This window comes from Ursus arctos, unplaced genomic scaffold, assembly GCF_023065955.2.
Source record: "Ursus arctos isolate Adak ecotype North America unplaced genomic scaffold, UrsArc2.0 scaffold_2, whole genome shotgun sequence".
Lineage (NCBI taxonomy): Eukaryota > Metazoa > Chordata > Mammalia > Carnivora > Ursidae > Ursus > Ursus arctos.
Genome location: NW_026622874.1, coordinates 98,414,597 through 98,435,680, shown reverse-complemented (window position 1 = coordinate 98,435,680; position 21,084 = coordinate 98,414,597). Strand labels below are relative to the sequence as shown.

The 21,084-nt window shown below is 46.6% G+C and overlaps 1 protein-coding gene across 3 annotated transcripts in view; it reads right to left on the bottom strand.

Moving 5' to 3' along the window:
• Positions 1 to 20,497, bottom strand: part of KPNA7 (karyopherin subunit alpha 7) — a 28,688-nt gene extending 8,191 nt beyond the window's left edge. Inside the window, exons 1-9 of one of the 3 annotated variants that reach the window (XM_057315536.1) lie at positions 20,087 to 20,497; positions 15,274 to 15,360; positions 14,168 to 14,296; positions 10,453 to 10,535; positions 8,975 to 9,243; positions 7,320 to 7,402; positions 4,879 to 5,142; positions 3,163 to 3,396; positions 1,280 to 1,462 (exon numbers count right to left, since the gene is read on the bottom strand). In XM_057315536.1, coding sequence (XP_057171519.1) covers positions 1,280 to 1,462; positions 3,163 to 3,396; positions 4,879 to 5,142; positions 7,320 to 7,402; positions 8,975 to 9,243; positions 10,453 to 10,535; positions 14,168 to 14,296; positions 15,274 to 15,339 — 1,311 coding nt within the window. In that variant the 5' untranslated portion in view covers positions 15,340 to 15,360; positions 20,087 to 20,497. The remainder of the gene's footprint in view (positions 1 to 1,279; positions 1,463 to 3,162; positions 3,397 to 4,878; positions 5,143 to 7,319; positions 7,403 to 8,974; positions 9,244 to 10,452; positions 10,536 to 14,167; positions 14,297 to 15,273; positions 15,361 to 20,086) is intronic. The other 2 variants (XM_026516249.4, XM_044390258.3) reach the window with 2 other exon arrangements.
• Between the last annotated feature and the right edge of the window lie 587 nt (positions 20,498 to 21,084).

Genomic DNA, 21,084 nt, shown 5'->3' with positions numbered 1-21,084 from the left:
TGGTCGCATATAAAAGGACCTTAACCAGATGAATATAGCCAGCCTTCAAGATGGCCTCAGATGATCCCTACCTCCTGGTATCAAACACCCTTATATAGTTTCCTCCTGTGTTAAGTGGAGTTGATCTGTATAAGCAATTGGATGTTGTTGAAATGACTTCCAAGGCTAGGTCATAAAAGCCATCGGGGCTTCCACCTTGCTTTCCTAGATCACTTGTTCCAGAAGAAGACAGTTGCCATGATGTGAAGACACACAAATGGTCCTATGAAGAGGTCCATGTAGTGAGAATAACTTTCCAGGCATGTGAGTGAGCCATCTTGAAAGCTGATCCTCCAGCCTCCATCAAGCCTTCAGATGAGACTGCAGCCCCAGGTGACACCTTGAACCTCATGAGACCCTGAGCCAGAACCATCCAGCTAAGCTGCCCCCAGATTCCTAACCCCAGAAACTAGGTGACATAATAAATATTTGTTGTAGACCAGCAGGGAGTAATCAATTATGCACCAATATAGAACTGACACAAATGGTTTATGGACATTGGCTTTCTTTCAGAAATAAGACTTTTCTAGATCTCTAATCAAGTCTTCGTAGTCAGTTTCAAGATCTATTCCTGTTAACTTCTTGCTGTGCTTTTGAGTGTATCCTATGTTTTAGCCTTCCAAGAGAGCCAGCCATGTGGTTCACGGACTGCTTTACCCTGCTTTGAAGCTTTGATTGGTTTCTCCATCTCACTCAGAGTAAGCTGAAGTTCTCCCACACCTTATGTGATCTGGATACTCTGAGCCTGACTACCACCTTCTATCCATTCACTCCCACTCATCCTTGAGTGCTCTTCCCCAGATATCCACAAGACTCACTCCTCTCAGGGCTCTGCGTAAATGTTCTTCCTGAGACAAGTTTCTTCTAATGACTGCATACAAGGGATTGCCATTCTTTCCCCACTCTGAGCCATCAGTGACGGCTTGGCAGATAAACTCTCAACTGTTGTGTCTGTTTCTCTCACCATTAATACATAAGCTCAATCAGAGCTTATGTTCTGTTGTATCCTGAGTATCTGAAACAATGCTGGGCATACAGTCACTCATTTGAAGAATGAAGATGGACCTTCTTTGAAAGTCCTCTTATTTTTGTTACCCATAGGATATGTGGCCAGGAGGAGGGGTGAAGGAGTGGTAAGAGAATCCACATGTGATTCTCTTAATCTCTCTTTAAGAACCAAATTAAGTGCCTTAAATTTGGAGACTGCTATTTAAAAACCAACCTGCTTAGAACAGCTCACCTGGAGGATAAAAGAGAGAATGTCAAGGATGATGATAACGATTTTGGTGTCTTGGATAGTAAGCAGATTCACCAGTGGCTCCAGGACTCCAGAGTGGACAAGCTGGATCAACTGGTCTATGGTGCCTCCAGTTGCGAAGTTAGCCACGGTCCAAACAGCCTCTTTCTGGACTTTAAATTCTCCCTGCGGAAAGAGAACATTTACATTCTTTCTAGATCCTGGGGAACTTAAATACATCAATGCTAACTTAGTTCAATACCTAGGTAGGCCAATGACAGCCAAGACTGTACGTGCAATTTACATAGAACACCTCGGCAACCGGCCTCTAGCTCATGAGCAGACAGCATCTTCGAGAAGCCCAGAAGCAGGCAGGCAGACTGCCATGGGGCCTTATCTAAGCTGAAGTAGACTCATTTCCTTAGGTCAGGTTATGGGGAAAAAACAGGCATTATGCTTGGAATTTTAGGTTCTAGTGACCTCGGTCAACATTTCTGGTCTTTCTGTTGCAGGAAAACTGTGGACAAAAGCTCCATAGCTACAAAGCCCACCACACAGAAGTGATCTCAGACACTGAGCCGGCCCGGAGGTGACAGAGGAAGGCCACTGAAACGTCACTCAATGTATCCCTTGCATTTATAAAAAAGACATTGCCCAGAGATATGTGAGTAATTAATCATAGATCCTTCTATCCCCGGGCAGAAGGAGTTATTCCCATTTTATGGCTGGGGAAAAACCTGTGACTTCAGCTTAAAAAAACAAAAACAAAAACATATCAATAACCGAAACAACATATGGCTCTGGGGGCGCCTGGGTGGCACAGCGGTTAAGCGTCTGCCTTCGGCTCAGGGCGTGATCCCGGCGTTCTGGGATCGAGCCCCACATCAGGCTCCTCTGCTATGAGCCTGCTTCTTCCTCTCCCACTCCCCCTGCTTGTGTTCCCTCTCTCGCTGGCTGTCTCTATCTCTGTTGAATAAATAAATAAAATCTTAAAAAAAAAAAACAACAACACAACATACGGCTCCGAGCCAGGTGTAGTTCAAAAGGCAGTTTGAAATAAGATTTCTCCCTGACTCATGACTGGATGTTCTGATTAGAATATGTACGGACTCACAGAGGCACACAGGATAGGAAGTATCTGAAGGATTGGGTTGAACCCTTGGTTTGGGGGGCGCACCTGGGAACCCACCGTCCAGCCTGAGGGCAGGCACACCACCAGCAGCTTCTCTCTCCCATCCTACTCCACTTGCCTCCCCGCCCCCGAGTAAGACTGTGTCTTACTCTAGGCTTGTGTCACATGCAGATGATTTAAACAGAGCTCATCCATTCCAAGTGACAAAAAGAAATGCTGACAGATAGTAGTTGTCCCAGGGAAGGGAAGTGGGAATCAGGAGGAAGAAGGAAGCTTTATTGTATTTCTACTTTTATATCCGGATTTTCAGTGTATATTACCACTCTAATCAATGTGATTTTTACACTGAAAAGGCCACTTCCTTCTGTGTATATAGTATCACCATAACCTGATATGTTCTTCCTCCTAAAACAAAACCTCCCCCCCCTCCCTTGGCAAGTAGAGTGGATCGCACATTCTTTCAACACTAAAGATAAGCCAATATTTACCAGCTCAAGATTTTTTCTGAATATTTGAGCTGCAGGGATCATCTTTTCGTTGGACAATGCCTGTTTAGTCTCCAAATCTTCAATGGGCTGTCCCAAATGGGATGCCTCTTCCTTTTTCCAGGGCGAGTTAGGAAACTAAGGTTTCATAGCTCTGTTGTGATCTCAATTAATTTGCTTCTTAGCCGGGATCTGAATTCCTGAAGGAGCTCAACACGGGGCCAATTGGAAAAGAGCCTTTTGTCATGGACACGGAGTGCACCACTTACATTTTTTAGCAAAGCCACCAAGGGAGGCAGCAAGCCGCAAGCAATCAGCCGCTGGATGTGCTGGCAGGGCCCCGCAGCCACGTTGCTCAAGGCCCAAGCCGCCTCCTTCTGGATGGAGGACTTGGGGTGCGTCAGGAGCTGGGGCAGCACATTCAGCATGCCCGCATCGATGGCCACCTGGGTCTGGTGATCCGTTCCCGTGACAATGTTCCCCACGGTGCGGAGGGAGGGGGTCTGGAAGAACAAGGCTACAAGTGTAACCAAGCATTGCAAAGGTACAGTAACAGGAAAGGGACAATCGCACCAAGCTCTGTGCATTCCAAAATATTTGTCATGCTACGTTGATGGTGCTCGAGAAACCTGTGACTAATGATTAAATCCATGATCCCTATTAAGTCAGCACATCCCATGGCCATTTGCATAGTTTAAAGGTACTTGCTAGCCTCTCAACAGTTCCAGCTCATGTGAGGCAGAGGTCAAGGGGTGCCTTTACTAAGAAAGAACACTGCCCTTTTCGTATCCTTACACTGGGAAAATCGCTAAATTGATTACAGGGTTTATAATGCAGTAACTCCTACCGAATTTGTATTTAGCACCAGTGTCAAGTTTCTGTTGTATATTTCATTGGATCTAATGAGATCCCAATGGCATTTTCTTTTCTTTCTTTCTTTTTTTTTTTTTTTTTTTTTTGATGTATTCACAAACTCCCTCTCAACTCTGAAGGCGCCCAGGATGGGTCTGCAACCGGGCTCAAGACAATCACCCTCTGAGGGCTGACTGTGCATTTATTTTGGTGTCTCTGCACCGGAGTGGCTGCCGCCCGTGCAGACTGTCAACAGTTCTCAAGTTTTCTGAGCCTTCTTTGCTGCTACTCAAGCGAGAGGTGAAGCAGTGCTAGAGGCCAATCACAGCTTTGGCAGGATGGCTCCAAGTGGGCCCTAGACCCCCCAGGACAAGCAGCTTCTTACAGATACTCTCTTCGTACCCTCCCTCTCCCCAATACCATCCCCAAACTACCCTTGATGTCTGAGGAAGACCATGCTAACCTAGGCATAGACGATCGCTAAGGCTGCATAAACATACAACGTCAGCCTCAGAAATCAAAAGGGCCACCCACGTCTCAAGGCACATCTTCAAGAAGACTATTATGCAAGGGACAGGTTTCATAATCATAGCAAAGTATTTGATGTTGGGTTTTTTTTTTCACTTTCACCTATACCGAAGTAGTCTAATAACAAACTGGGGAGAGGATAAGAGGGAATTTTTTTTTTATACCTGAGTAAGAAATTCAAATGTTACAATGAGCTTTATGTTAACACACACACGTGCACACACGCATACATGCCCACACGCACTGTATTAGCCAACTTGTTAACATCCACGTGCACAGACCCCTAGAAGGAAAGGCCACAAAAGAATAGTTTACGGGGTGGAGGGATTCTTTTAATTTGGTGCTTGTCTAGATTTTCTGGTTACCAGATTAAGACAAAGTAAGTTATTGAACATCCACTAGGACTTTGGATCAAAATAGATTCAAGCCTTTGGCTAGAGAGTAGCAGAGACCAGAGAAAAGCAGATAACAAGCTTTGTTCTAGACAAAGTAGGGGACCTGATTGTGGAAGACGGGGGCTGGGAGAGGCCTTGTTCAAGAGCGTATGACTCCCACATTCTCATCTGAAGGCCCGGACAGAGATACGTGGGACCAGGGATGTTTACCAAGATATTGAGCTCTGAGCTGCTCATGAGCTGGACCAGCCTGGGCAGGACCCCCATGTTGACCACTTGGCCGATGCGCTCGTTGGAGCCGTCAGTGAGGTAGGACAGGGCCCAGCAGGTGTCCGAGAGGACCTCGCCGTCTTGGTGCTGCAGGAGGTGGGACAGGACGGGCAACATCTGCTTCACAGCCTTCGCGGAAGGGTAAGGGTTCTTGTTTCGGCACAGGTTGGACAAGGTCCACGTGATGTTCCGCAGAAACGTGATCTGTAACGAGGAGACTGCTTCCAGCATCGGGTGCAAAGGAGGAAAAATGCCAATGGCTTGTGTGTCCTTGCCATCCCTGATCAATATTATCGACCAGCATAAAGCCACGCATCGGAGCTTCCGCAGAATCTGTTCTCGATAGTGATGCATGCTAGGGAGACTGAGAATGAGCTTTAGGTTTCATATTCAAATGTGAGGTGGAGGTTTCCTTGTATGCCTCAGAAATGTCCCTCCCCGCCACCTTGACTCAGCTGATGACTTATTTCATTATTCATTGACAAAGCAAAGGTCAAGCAGGAGTTACTTGTTCTGCCCATCGGCCAGTCAACATAACAACATGGGGTCACCACGTTCCTGATCTTTGCTGGAGGGTCAGTCCTCCTACCCTGCATCTGGATCCTATTTTTGCCTCTGAAGATTCTATCCGCACAGTCACCTCTCTCCCCAGATCCCTCCCACACTCCGGGACCCTCCACCTCTTTAGCCATCATCCTGCTTTTATTTTTCCAGAGTCCGGCCTCAAGGATGCATCTCTACTCACTGTCTACCTTGCAGCTCCCCATTTGTTCTGCTATCCCTTCTGGTCTGATTTCTGCCCCTACTTCTTTGCATTGAGTGATCAAATCGGCTTCTTCCAAGCCACCAAATCCAACAGCTGCTTTTTTAGTCCTAAAGTTACTGTCCCTCTCAGCTGTCTTTAGTACCCTCTTGAAAAAGCTCTTCTTGACACCTATGACACCAAACCTGCATTTCTCTTGCCAAATGGGCTGTTTCTTCTCAGTCTTTTGGGCAGACTCTGCCTGACTCCTGATTGTCAGAGCCCTCGAGACTTGGTCCCAGGCTCTGCTGCTCTAGGTCAGGGGTTGGCAAACTTCTTCTGCAGAAGGCCAGAGAGGAAACACTTCCAGCTTTATGGGCCATAGGGTCTCTGTTGCAACTAGTCCTCTGTGCCCTTGTAACATTACAAAAGCCACGGACAGCAAGGGTATAAATAAATGGCGATAGCTGTGCTCCAATAAAACCTATTTACAAAAGCAAGCAGCTGGGGCGCCTGGGTGGCACAGAGGTTAAGCATCTGCCTTCGGCTCAGGGCGTGATCCCGGTGTTACGGGATCGAGCCCCACATCAGGCTCCTCTGCTATGAGCCTGCTTCTTCCTCTCCCACTCCCCCTGCTTGTGTTCCCTCTCTCGCTGGCTGTCTCTATCTCTGTTGAATAAATAAATAAAATCTTTAAAAAAAAACCAAAAAAACAAAATCAAGCAGCTGGCCCCTGCTCTAGCCGAGCTTGCCCAGCTGGATGACGGACGCACGCACAAGCATCTGGACCTGCATTATCCATCCACCTGACGTTGCTGCGATGGTGCCTCTCACTCGCTTTAACTTAATAGATACAACTAATGCTCGGATTCCTTCTTCCCTCCGTCTTCCCATTGCTCTGGGCGGACAGTCATCCAAACAACCTGACCTGGAACCCGAGGGCATTCTTGCTCCTTCCCATCCCCCATGTCCAGCATGGCAGCATCCAGCTCTCTCTGCTCTCACTTTATAAGCAGCCAGGAGGGTCTTCCTAAAAGATCAGATCACTTCACTTCCTGCTTCCCTCTGCCAGCAGGTGTGTGTCTAAATCCTTCACCCTACTTGTCATCTTGCTCTGCTCTCTCCTTGCAAATTCCCTGGTCATACCAGCCTCTTACTGGTTCCCCCATGTTAGGTTATCTGCCACCTTGAGGGATGGGTATTCCCTGGACTTTTAGAAACTACCTTCCCTTCATTTTTGTTTGAGGCAGATCTAGAACCAGCATTTATCCAAGGGGGTCCCCTATTGTTGCCACATCAATCAGCTTGGACTCTAAGCTTCGAACCTAGACCCAGTACCTAGAACAGAACTGGTGACCCATTAACTCTCTCTGTGCTGCTTGAATGGAGAGCTTAGTCATCTACTTTTATAGGATTGTAAGCTTAGAAAATAGTGCTGAAGAAAAATGAGCACTAGTGGCCCTTGGGGACAAATTTGGATCCATCTCTGCCCGATGTGATATTCAGTCCTAGGCCTTGCTTATAATTGCTGTCCTAAGGGGCAAGGCGGCAACCGTATGACCTAGCACTGACTTGAAAGTACTCCCCCAATTTCAGAAACTTGTTACCTAGCTAGTTTTTCTACTTCAAAGACACTTACTGGTATGGTTGATGAAACGAGGGCCAGTAGATGTGGAATGGCATTGCTTGAGATAACGAGGTCTCTGTATTCTGGGCCATCACCTACAAAGACATAAAAATGTGATATTCGGGGGCACCTGGTGGCTCAGTCAGCTAAGTGTCTGCCTTTAGGTCAGGTCATGATCCTGGAGTCCCGCGATAGAGCCCCACATTGGGCTCCCAGCTCAACAGGGAGTCTGCTTCTCCCTCTGCCCTTCGCCCTGCTCATGCTCTCTCACTCTCTCGCTCTCAAATAAATAAAATCTTAAAAAAAAAAAAAAAGACTGTGACATTTGAACAGGAAGCAAAGAGAATGCTGGGCTAAGTGACTAATTTTTTAAAACCCTGTGCAAAGGGTGAGAAGTCAAAAACACATTCCTGGGTTGGATAAGTACATAGTACAGCCACGAACTAGATCCTGGGTCTCCATCCTGTCGGTTGGGTAGATAGGCCAGACGTGAAAAGCAGACATCACACAGCAGCAACCGTATAAGCAGTCTATGGACACACAAAGGAGCCAGCCAATGGGCCCAGGAAGTGCCCTCGAGACTCTAAATGCTGGTGGCACTTGGCAACACAGTTCTCAGGAAGATGAAGGCGATTACAGGCCAAATTGTCTTCCCAGGAGACTCTGGCATGGGGTGGGAACTTCCAAATTCAACTCAGAACCTGATCTGGGAGATGGGTCGATGCTAGCTGTCTGCTTCTCAGGCGAGAATATCGATTTGAGACCTTAGAAGTCTCCATTTATAATTCTTCAACCACAAGGGCAAGGCCTAGGTTACCTTTTATACCACAAACAATTTTGCCTGTGCCTTACTGAACCAAGCAAAATGAGGGACAAAGTCTCTGTAATAGGGGCTTCCTTTCTGCAAGCATTTAACAAGAAGACTTATTTCATATTCTGTGTTTGCTAATCCCAATATCTGAAGTCCTTGGAGGTCTAATCATACTGTTTGTTTCTGCTGACTCAGTCATGGCGGGTTGTTGATTCTCTGAACTTGAAACTGCTAATATCTGGCTGATCTTAATTTGTCAAAATCCTGAGGGGCCCAATTGAGTTCATATCCCCCCAAGAGCATTATACTTATACTCAGCCAGGAATCCTGGGGCTTCCAACCGGCAGCACCAACTCTCATTTTATGCTTTCCTGGACCGTGCAGGGAATACAGCATCAAGCCCCAAATTCACAAGGCCATTTTAGGACTGCCCTTATAGGGGGGTCTTTTACCCCATGCCAAGCAAACCCTTTTCTGGTATGTTCCCTTGGCAACTTTCACTGAAGGTAGAATTCTTTCAGGGTCCTGGGTATGCATGAGTCGGTCCTAAATACTGCACAGGTCAAAGACTTGTCCTCTGTTCCTGAAGCCATTAAGGCCCGAGGCCGTGGACCCCGGTATTGACAGATGTCACCAGGAAGCCTGTAGCTTCAGTACACATGGCATCATCTGGTCGCCACTTTCATTTCTGGCCTCTGAACTTGACTCTGGATTTGGGAAGAACCTGGCATACTCTTCCCAGAATTTCTAGATATTCATACTGAGAATATTGAATCTTAAGCTACCCAAAGAACTCCCATAGCATGCCAGACGCCTGGCCCACTGGTTTCCTACCCCCCGGAGGGGAGAGTCTCACCTGCTATATTACCAAGGGCCCACACTGCCTGTTCACACACAGTCATGTGGGGGGAAGACAGGAGCTCAACCAAAGGTTGGATGGCCCCACCTTCCACAACCGCCTGAGTCTGCTCGGAAGGCCCAGAAGCAATGTTGGTCAGAGCCCAGGCTGCCTCGAACTGCAAGCAGGGGTGGGGCGACAGCTTCAGGAACTCCACCAGCCTGGGAATGAGCCCTGCTTCAACGATCAGTTTTAGAGGAGGGTTCCTTTCCTGGGACAGCATTTTCCTTGTAGTGAAAGACGAAAGAAAAATAAATAAACAAGCCATGTGAGGCTGAAATTAAGACCTTCCTGTATAAATGTTCTTGGCGTTCCTTGTATCAAATGAGACTAACATCTGGGCCAGAGATACGTCGTATCCTGAAGTCCAGCCTATGGCACTTTGCAATGACAAAGCAACATTCTTCCCTTTAGGTATTATCTAGGAGCTGAGACTCCTATAGAGGCCAATTTAAATTAAGCAATTCATCTCTGACAACACTTGCATAGCTTAAGTTGTTCTCAAGGGCGGTGTAGAGGAACGATTTAGTCTCGCTTTTGAATGGACTCGCCTCTTCTTAGATTGTGTGGGCATTTTGCCACTGCCACAAAACCAAAAAGGCCACCGGAGCTCGTTTCTAGCTAGGAACCTATAAACCCGAGAAGTCTGTTAGAATGGCAAAAATAGACAAGGCAAGAAACAACAATTGCTGGAGAGGATATGGAGAAAGGGGATCCCTCCTACATTGTTGGTGGGAATGCAAGTTGGTACAGCCACTCTGGAAAACAGTGTGGAGGTCCCTTAAAAAGTTAAAAATTGAGCTACCCTATGACCCAGCCATTGCACTACTGGGTATTTACCCCAAAGATACAGATGTAGTGAAGAGAAGGGCCATATGCACCCCAATGTTCATAGCAGCATTGTCCACAATAGCCAAATCGTGGAAGGAGCCGAGATGCCCTTCAACAGATGACTGGATTAAGAAGTTGTGGTCCATATATACAATGGAATATTACTCAGCTCTCAGAAAGAACGAGTTCTCAACATTTGCTACAACATGTACGGCACTGGAGGAGATAATGCTGAGTGAAATAAGTCAAGCAGAGAAAGACAATAATCATATGATTTCTCTCATCTATGGAACATAAGAACTAGGAAGATGGGTAGGGGAAGAAAGGGATAAAGAAAGAGGGGGTAATCAGAAGGGGGAATGAAGCATGAGAGACTATGGACTCTGAGAAACAAACTGAGGGCTTCAGAGGGGAGGGCGGTGGGGGAATGGGATAGACTGGTGATGGGTAGTAAGGAGGGTACGTATTGCATGGTGCACTGGGTGTTATACACAACTAATGAATCATCGAACTTTACATCAGAAACCAGGGATGTACTGTATGGTGACTAACATAATATAACAAAAAAACATTAGAAAAAAAAAAAGAAGTCTGTTTGTGAGTACCTGGCTGCCTGGGTGGCCTGGAAACATAGGTCTGGATCTGAGGCATTCACACCATTGATTATTTCTTGCAGGCTGAGGCTGACCTGCAAGGAGACACACATTCAGGTCAGAGTCTCTGCCCACAGGAACCACAAAGGTCATCTATCCAGCCATCTATCTGGTTAGAACAGGCTGGCTTGAACAGTATGTCCCAATCTGCACATTGTCTACATTAGGGGAGAACACTTGGTGGTCTTATAGGTCTCATGGATCTGTGCGACACTCTCCGTGCTCTGAGAAAGGGGTAATTCCTATCATCACTTGGATCCCCAGCACCTTTTCATCCTCTGCAGTAAGAACATGTTAGTGATGACCAGTAAAAATGGCAGAGTAAGGACCTCCAAAAATTCTCTCCTCTGTAAAAACAAGAAAACCAACACAAGTAGATCAACCTTCCGAACTCTAGAAATTGACGGAAGGCTTGGAGCAATTTTTTACTTGAGCCAACAAGAGATTATTCAAGAAAAACAGCTAATCTCAGGAAGAAGAATTCTAGGAAACAAAATGCATCAACATATGAACAGGATTATACATCGTGACCAACTGGGATTTAATTCAGGAAGGCAAGGGCAGTTCAGCATATGAACACCAGTATAGTAGGTCATATTAATAGGATATAGGGGGAAAAGCACACTATCATCTCAGTAAATGCAGGATAAGCATTTGACAAAATTCAGGCAAACTTCCATGATAATAAACATTCAGCAAGCTCGAAATAAAGGGCAACTTCCTCAACCTGATAAAGCCATCGAATAAAACTCCACACAGCTAGCACCATACTTAACAGTAAAAGATGGAAAGTTTTCCCCCTAAGATCAGGAACAAGACAAGGATGTCCATTCTTGTTGCTTTTCTTCAACATCATATTGGAAACTCTAGACAGATCAATTAGGTAAGAAAAAAAAAAGTCATCCAGATTGGAAAAAAGATAAAATTATTGCTATTTGCAGAATTCAAGAACTTGTATATGGAAGATCCTAAGGAATTCCCCCCACACATGAAAATAGAGGTTCAGCTATAGGCTTCAGGATTAACATTAAAAAGTCACTTGAATTTCTATATACTAGCAATGAACAATCCAAAATTGAAATTAAGAAAATAATTTTATTTTCAATGACATCAAAAAGAATAAAATACTTGGTAACAAATTTAACAAAAGAAGTACATGACTTATATGCTGAAACTATGAAAAAAGTTAGAGAGGATCTAACAAATTTAAAAATACCCATGATCATGAATTAGAAGACTTAAAGTTGTCAAGACGGCAATACCCTTATAAATTGATCTTATTAGATACAGTGTAATCTCCTTTAAAATCTGAGCTGTCTTTATAGAAGAAATTGGCAAGTTGGTTGTAAAATTCATATGGAAATTCAAGAGATCCCAAATAGCCAAAATAATCTTAAAAAAGAAGAACTAAGTTGGAAGACACTTCCCAATTTCAAAACCTACAACAAAGCTACAGCAATCAAGTCTGTGTTGTGCTGACATAGGATAAACATATTGATCAATGGAAGAGAATCCAAGGTCCACAAATAAACTCTCACATTTATGGTCAATTGATGTTAGACAAGGGTTTTAATACCACTCAGTGGCGGAAAGGATGGCCTTATGATGCTGGGACAACAAGGTATCCACATGCAGGACAATGAAGTTGGGCCCCTACTTACACCACTTACAGAAATTTACTCCAAGTGGATCAAAGGTCTGAATGCAAGAGCTAAAACCATAAAACTCTCAGAAGGAAACTTAGACATAAATATTTGCGACCCTGCCTTCTTAAATAGGATAACGAAAGCACAAGTAACCAAAGAAAAAAGTAGACGATTGAGAAGTTTCAAAATTTAAAACTTCTGTGCCTCAAGGATTCTAGTAAGAAAGTAAAAAGACAATCCACAGAATAAGAGGAAATTTTGCAAATCATGTATCTGGTAAGGGCTAGTCTCCAGAAGAGACAGTATAAAGAACTCTTACAACTGAACAATAGAAGGACAAATCACTCAAGTTTAAAAATGAGCAAAGGGTTTGAATAGACATTTCTCTAAAAGATCTATAAATAGCCAATAAGTGCATCAAAAATGATCATCCGTCGTTAAGAAAACCTATCAAAATTGTAACAATATGGTCTTTTGTACCCACTAGGTGGCTACAACCCAAAAATGGACAAGTGTTGATAAGAATGTCAGAATGTACAATGATACAGCTCCTTTGAAAAATAGTTTGGCTACCTATTTGTTTCCTATTGTTGCTGTAAAAATCACCACAGATTGAGTGGCTTCAAACAACACATTCTCTTATAGTTCTGGAGTTCAGAAATTTATGATCAGCTTCACTGGACTAAAGGCAGGGCTGGCTCCTGCTGGAGGCTCAGGGAAGAATCTATCTCCTTCCCTTGTTCAGCTTCTAGTGGGGCCACCTGTGTTCCTTGGCTTGTGACCCCCTCCCTCCATCTTCAAAGCACAACATGCTAATCTCTGCTTCTGTGGTCCTATCATCTGCTCTAACTTGTCCTTCATCCTTATTATAAGGACCGATGTGATTACACTGGGCCCATCAGGCTAATCCAGAACAATCTCTGCATCTCAAGATTCTTAACTTAATCACACCTACCAAGTCCCCTTTGTCATACAAGGTAACATTTACAAGCTCTGGGGATTGGAAGATGGAGATATTTGGGCAAATATTCAGTTTACCACAAACAGTTCTTTAAAGAGTTAGACAGGATGATCATAGGACCCAGCACTTCTACTCCTAGGTATACTCAAGAGAATTGAAAACATGTCCACACAAATACTTGGGCACAAAACAGCATTATTCATAATAGCCAGAAAGTGGAAACACAAGCGTCCACCGACTAATGAATGGATAAACAAAACGTGGTATATCCACACGACGAAGTATTAATCAGCTATAAAAGGAATGAAGTACCAACGCATGCTCCAACATGGATGAAACTTGAAAACATTATACTGAATGAAAAAAGCCATGCATGGCATCTTAGAGAATGCTTTCAGCCATTTTTTTTGATGACCACTACTGCGTCATTGGATCCACTTGTCCAGATTGAACTCCTGTCTGCCCCATCCCAGCAGGGTGCGATGATGCATGCGGATGTTAGCTAAGGTGGGATATAGACGACAGCAGATCATAAAACACATGCAGATGCGAGGCTATTGGAGTCTAAGAAGAGAAACTCCCCCATCAGGGCATTCCAGAAAGGATTTGCAAAAACAGTGTTGGCCTGCAAGTCAACCCAGAGCTTACACTGAGCAAGGTTGGGATGGATGGGGAAGAGAAGATAGAGGACAGCATTCGGATCCTAGGCAAGACTTCATATGTTGAGTGACCAGATGCTTCTAACTGAGCGAGAATCTTCGTAACCCCTCATTTCCTATTTCTGACTAAGTGGTGGCCAGTGAATTTCCATTAGAAGCAGTACTTTGTGCACCCCACCCCACTCAGAACATAGATCCCAAACTCACAGGCACAAACCTAACGGCCTTTAGCTTTCTGAAACCACCAGCTCCGCTCTAACCATGATCTCTCCACCCCTCTCCTCAAAGACCCCCAATTAGAGCTGGCAGGTTCTGAATCTCTTAAACATTTTCAAGCCAGAAAACCTTGCTAAGGACGTATTTCACACACAACTGTCCTGAATGCCACATTCCCCATGTACCCCTTTGGTAAGTTGTCCAGAAGCTGGGTCAGGGGAGAAATTGGTGATATTTCTTCTCTTTAAGGCCTGCTCATCTTTCTTGGCCTTCCGGAGCTCCAGGCTGACTGCCATCCGCTGTTGCCGCCTCATCTAGGAGGAAAAGAAAGAATTGGAGCCCTTAGAGCAGGGAAGTCAGGTTTTCACCATATTTAGCTTTTAGAACATGCTTCAAAGTGTCAGATTCCACTTCTGCAGATGCAACAGGCTGGAAAAGTTAAGATCACACAGTAAATAGTCTCAGCATGGTTTATGTCTTCTGCTTTCTCCTACTATACCACATCCACAGAAATAGTCAACCTTCTTCCCAAAGTGAAGGAAGCCTATCTACAGTCCTGGCAGGCCAGGACTCTCTCAGCTATAGAGCCATCAGAGCAAAGCATCCCATTGCCCAAGTCTGAGCCCATCTTCCTCAGTGCTGATTAGTCCCTGAAGAACAGGCCTGGGCCTCCCAACTGTGGGAGATCCAGGCGGTGCTGGGGACTATGAAGTCTATGAAGACATGCCCCACATGACCCTGACCATTAGGGATCAGTCTACAGGTCGTTCAAGACTTGATCCTGTCCTAGGAGTTTTACTTGGATGCCAGACTGAGGGAGATTAAAATTTAAAACAAAACAAAATATACCTTTTTCTTGAATCAAAAGAAACTCATACTTTATTAGCATCGAGAATCCTGGGGGAAATGACCTATTCTTTAGATTAGAGTTCTATTTTTCTATATCTGCTTGGTCACCCCCAATGTCCTGATCCTCCACTCCACCTTTTTTTTTTTTTTTTTTGGAGAAGGAGAGCACGCATGCGTGAACATGCATGTGCGTGAGCATGCATGCGCGTGAGCAGGGGAACAGCAGAAGGAGAGGGAGAGACAGGCTCCACCACCAGTGCAGAGCCACCAGGGCTCACTCTCACCACCCTGAGATCACGACCTGAGCTGAAATCAAGAGTTGGACGCTAAACCGACTGCACCACACAGGCGCCCCTGCTCCACTCCATTTTTGATGCATTTCAACCCTGAGATTTTCACTGCACTGCTCCTGCATAGAGTGAAGCAGTGGCTGGGTACTCACAGACGCATCTTTGCCTCGGTACTTAAATTTTCTCATCCTCTCTTCTGGAGCATCTAAAGTCGGCATATTGACTGGAAACAGTACCACCTGCAGGTAAAACAGTTGCCAGGGGATTGTCAGTGCCCAGGGTGTGGGTTCCTATGCCACAGCCGTCCTTGCTCTAAGCCCTGGCGGGGCTCACAGTGGATGGGAGAGCAGACTCGGGAAGTCAGCTTCCATAAGCATCACCACATTGGCTCAACAGGCAATGAGCACCATGGGAGCCAGAGAAGACCAGCCCTGGGCTGCAGGAGTGAGGGATACCCTCTTGGAGGCAGTTCAGCTTGAACTGGGCTTTTGAGGGCTAGGGTAGGCCGGAAGGAAAGCACAGAACCCTCTTGTGTGGCTGTGTCCAAGGAGTTCTGCACAGAGCGTATGCACAGGATGGTGATGCCCAACCAGGACAGGAAGATGGCCGTCTTCTCCCACACCCAGTTCACCAACCTTTGGGTCACGATGGTCTCAAGCATGACCTGCTCCTTCTAATTCTCTGGTTGATGGCTTCCACCCCAGACCAGGCCACCATCATCTTCCAGCTACTCTATGGCAACAGCCTTCTTCCTGTTCTCCCCAGTTCTACCATTGGTGTATTCCAATCTGTTTGCCACACAAAGGCCATGTGATCTCTTAAAGATAATTTCCCCTGCTTCCAAACTCTCTAGTGGCTGCCTGCTGAGTTCAGAAGAAAACTCAGACTCTCTCTGATACCAACCCTGTGTGAGCTGGCCCCAGCCTGCTTCACCTGCAGCAACACTTTGAATTCCCATCTAAGAACCTGAGCATCTTTCCAGTCAGTTTTATATTCTCCATAGCTTTTACCACCACCCAAAATTTCCTTGTTTGTTCATCTTCCGCCCCCTCCCCCCAATGACAATGGGGTCACGTGTGTCTTAGGTAGGATTCCTCAGCCCTTTCATGACGTGCGACATATAGTAAGTAGGTACTCAAGTATTTGTTGGATGAGGGTGGTGGGTGATAGGTTATAAAGGGAGCTGGTCCCTAATTAGAGGAGGTTATTCAAATCAGGCCACATTTTAACTTTCTACAAGGCAGCAGGGAATGACATTTCTTACAAGGGTGCAATAAGTATCCATCTGTTTCCAAGTACACGGGATGAGCCAAACTACATTACAGAGAAGAGAAAACTAGATAAAGAAGACCAGAGTCTATTGACTCTATTCTTGAATGTACAACAGCTGGGAATAATTTCAAGAGGGAAGACTAATTTAGACACATCAATTTGGACAGGACAGTGTAGACAACTAGGAAAATTCCAGAAGTAGAGTGCCAAGACTGAGGTCTTAAGAAGAGAGATGAACTCTGTGAGAACAGAACAAGAACTCAGTCTTCGTGACATTCCTTACTAGGGCCCAAAAGAATGAAGAACCAGCAAGGGGCCAGGAAAAAGGGAATTTGAGTCAGAACAAAAGAATAATAGTGTCCAAGGCTCTGGTGGTAAGAGCAGCTACCAGGCCGGGCACAAGTCCCTAAATAAAGTGCCACCAGCCGCCCACAGCCCGATAGAGCCGGTGGGCTGAGCTTCAGATCAGAGGTACAAGCATCTCAGGCTAGAGAGTAACCATGTCCTGTACTTTCATCTGCCTTTAAGTAACTTCGAATTCTGCTCCATAAGGAAGAAGAGTTGCTTTCTAGGACCAAAAGGTAAATCAGAACACCCCTTTTAAGTTTTTTGTTTTGTTTTTTACTTTTAAGTAGGCTCCACACCCAACATTGGGCTTGACCTCACAACCCTGAGATCAAGAATCACATGCTCTACTGACCAAGCCAGCCAGCTGCCCCCCGGACATCCTTTAAAACACCATCTCAAAAGAGTTTTCTAGCTGCTATAATAACCAGGGTCAAGAGGGTTATCAGCTGGAAACTGAGATTTAGGTTGGAGCGAGGAGCTACACCCTATATCTCCAAGAGGTAAGGCACATGGCATTTTCTAAGTCTGGAGTAGAATAGTATTAAGGGCCTGGTTCAGGGAGCAATAGGCAAAACATACTTATCACATGCCAGGAAAGTCAGACACTTGGGATTCAATGACACAACATTAATAGTAAGGTAGAGATGGGGCACCTGGGAGGCTCAGTCAGTTAAGCATCTGACTCTTGATTTCGGCTAAGGTCTTGATCTTGGGGTCATGACATCAAGCCCCACGTTGGGCTCCAAGCTCAGTGGGGAGTCCGCTTAGGATTCTCTCGACTCCCCCTCTGACCCTCCCCCCACTTGCACACGCTCTCTCATGTGCACGCTTTCCAAAATAAATAAAATCTTTTTTTTTTAATAGTAAGGTAGAGATGGCCCCATTTTATGGATGGGGAAACCATCTCAGAGGTCACTTTCCACAGAAACCCACAGAGCCCACGGCTGTCAGCCATCAGCTCCAGGACTTGAGCCTGGATCGGGCTCCTGCATCCACGCTTTGGATCACCAAGCTTTATGGCCAACAGTCTGTAAGGAGTTCTGATGAGGAAAACAAGTCACTCCCCATGGGTGGCACTCAACACCTGGAGATGTTGGAAATAGGAAAGCACATGTCTCCGGCAAGGGACGCCACTTCTGAGATACTCTGCTAATGCGTTGCCACTTCATTGCTGTCTCACTGCTCGCGGCCCCACCAGCTCAGTCCACGAGACCCTCAGTACGAGGCCAGTTTGGTAAAAGGGGCTGATATGTTCTTGTTTCTGGGGAGCTCCAAGGCAGTGCCTGGTTCCAGGACTCTTCCACGAGAACCATTCCTCCTCCTGCCACAGCCCAGAACGTATGGCCATTAAGGAACCTCGGAAGAAGGTCCAGGGGTTCAGATGAGCGCCACCTTCCTTCAAATATCAAGGCGAAGGCCAGTGTGGCACAAGCAGAAAAAGCTCAACTTCAGAGGGAACAGGGTCCTCCTCCTCTACCCACCTCCCCCCTGGGGGGCATCTTGAAGGAACAGTTTGAAAGTCACAGATTTAGCCAAACCTCTGATTTGGGGACAGTCTACAAAACGAATTCTTCTGGCTTTCACAGGTTTCTCTAGTCACGGCTCAGAGTGTGCTTCCTTCCCCTCACATGGCTATTTGTGGCATCCGGGAGAGCTACTACCCTGCCACCCTTCACCAGTGGCACGAAAGAGCCAAGTTGGAGGCTTTGCGTGAGGCACAAGCTCAAAGTCAGAGCACGTGGTCGGCAGTGCCTGGAGTCTGAGATCCGGAGGAGGCCAAGTTGCTTATTTAGGCAAACAGCACCAACTTAGGGGCTTTATTTGCATACACACCCAGGCTCAGTCCAGTTCTGCTGCTCTCCGCACACTAGGAGACTCCCACCCTGGGAGAGTCAGGTGGCAGAGGCCCCGCCAAGGGACGTGGCCATGCTCATGGTCTTCCAGGTTCCCAAGCAGCTCTGGACCTTTCTTTCTTTTTGAGTGAAGGGAAACTAGGGACTCCTAAGTCTTGTTCATGGCACTGAGTCACTCTTTCTGGTTGGAGCGTTACAGGCCATTTTTAAAATACTTTTCTAGACCTAGCCAAGCTTTGACTGTTAGCATCTTTCAAGAACTGAGAACTGTTTTAAATTAAGATCGAGATCATCCGAGAGTTGGCTTCTAGAAAGGAGCATTTCTCTGACTTTACATTAACACACACTCGTGGTATAGACAATGTAATACCTCAGAAACGTATTGAGCATTAACTCCCATAACCTACCCTCCTCCTAGTTAGCCTTTAAAAAACTCACACCCGCGCTGAGGGGCTAATTATAGAAGGGGAGTTTCATAGACACAGTTCGGCCACACATTTCTCCACTTGCCTGTACTGTGGATTTTTTTTTTTTTAAGATTTGTTTAAGTAATCTCTACGCCCAATGTGGGGCTCAAACTCACGACCCCAAGATCAAGAGTCACATGCTCTACCCACTGACCAGCCAGGCACCCCAACTATGGACATCTTTTGATGTCAGAATGTTCAGATCTATCTCACTAACAGCCACTTCTTCAAACTCAGTGGGATTTAAGCTAAAACTGCACATGGGGTTGGACTGAGGGTCATTCCCCAGGGAGACCCACTGACCTCAGCCCAGCGGGCACGGGTCAGCAAGCAGGCACAGCTGGGGCAGGACTACAAGGATGAAGCAGCAGCCATGGGGGCGGGGAACCCGCCTTGGCATTCACAGGGCTTTACCAACATGGACAAGACGTGTCCAGACCCAAAATTTGATGCAGGGAGACACACAGTCAGGTGCCCCTCCAAGGCTCACACTGGCCCAGAGGGGAGGCAGAGGTCACGGCAAGAAAGAAAAAAGGAACCCAGGGCTTCTTCCCGGCGATCCTGGGAATGTTCTGGGAGGGGGTAGAACCAGCCGGGGATAGTTCCCACAGGTGAACATGTCCCGGGGGATATTTCGGGGAGAGGGAACACAGGTAAAGGAGCAGACACACAGATATATAGGCTGCCATATGGTCAGGCTCCCTGTATCCTACCAGCCCCCATCTGGGCTCTGCAGAGTCAACGGACACCCGGCAACTGCCACATCCTCCTCACCCACCCAGAAAACAACCCAAGTGCCACTTTGCACAATTTCGTTAAACCGAGACTGAGTTCAACAAGGACAGACCCAGCCTAGGCTTTCTGGGAGCCGTCCTTCTGAGCAGGCCGCTGGCTTTTGCGGGGGAGCAACACCGAAGCAGCCTCACCCAACCCCCAAGCAAGAGCTAGGTGTCTCGTCAATACCCAGGCAGAGGAATCCTGGAGGCCACGGCCACATCGGGAGCCCCCGGCACCCACTCACTCACCACTCCCCTGGAAGAGAGCCACAGCCTCCAGCCTCCTGGGCGGCCTTAAATGCCCTCAGAAAGTGGCAGGTGTTTGGGGGCATTTGGCCCTTCCCCGCAGGGTTGATCTCTGACCGAAGTCAATGGATCTTAGCTCTGGTGCTCATTGGAAGCACCTGGGCAGCTCTGGGCAGCCGGCTGCCTGGGCCTCAGTCCCGAGGCTGATTGAGTGGGTCCAGAGGGAGTCCCTGATCTCCAGGTGCTTCTCTGGTCCGGATGAGACACAGACAGGAGCCTCAGAGCTGCCACGGACCTTTAGCCTCTGCAGCTGCAGCCTCCCTCTGGGAAGGGCTTTGCTGGGTGTTTAAGGCTTCTGGGATCTGGCTAGGTTGGCCTCCTAAAACTGGAGTATTAGGCTTAATGCTGCCATGGAACAGTTAGCAAATGTTTATTCCCAAGGCAGGCAGGGAGACTGGGCGCTGGTGAGAATGGGTTGGCTTCATATCAAATTGGAAACTGGAACAAAATTTCACATGTTATTCAACCGGGGTGCCTGGGTGGCTCAGGCGGCAGAGTATCCAACTCTTGATCTCAGGGTTGTGAGTTCAAGCCCTACATTGGGCATGGAGCCTAGTTTTTAAAAAAAATGTTAAAGGGCATATGCTTCTAGAAATTTTGGGGCACCTGGCTGGCTCAGTCTGCAGAGCATGTGACTCTTGATCTCAGGCTTGCAGGTTTGAGCTCCACGTTAGGTGTAGAGATTATTTTAAAATAAAATCTTTAAAAATATATATATTTATCGAGTTCTCACTGTGTGCCAGGCCCTGACATGCAACAGTGAATAAGATGACCTGGTCCCTGCTCTCCCATCAGAAGCAGAGATGGGCCTTCCCAGCAGAGTAGGAGCAGGACCACAATTGGTACAACACAAGGCAAGGGAGGTGAAGGAGGGCTTCCGGGAGGAGGTGATACCAGAACCAAGTCCTCAGGAAAAGCAAGAATTAGCAGGTGAAAAACTG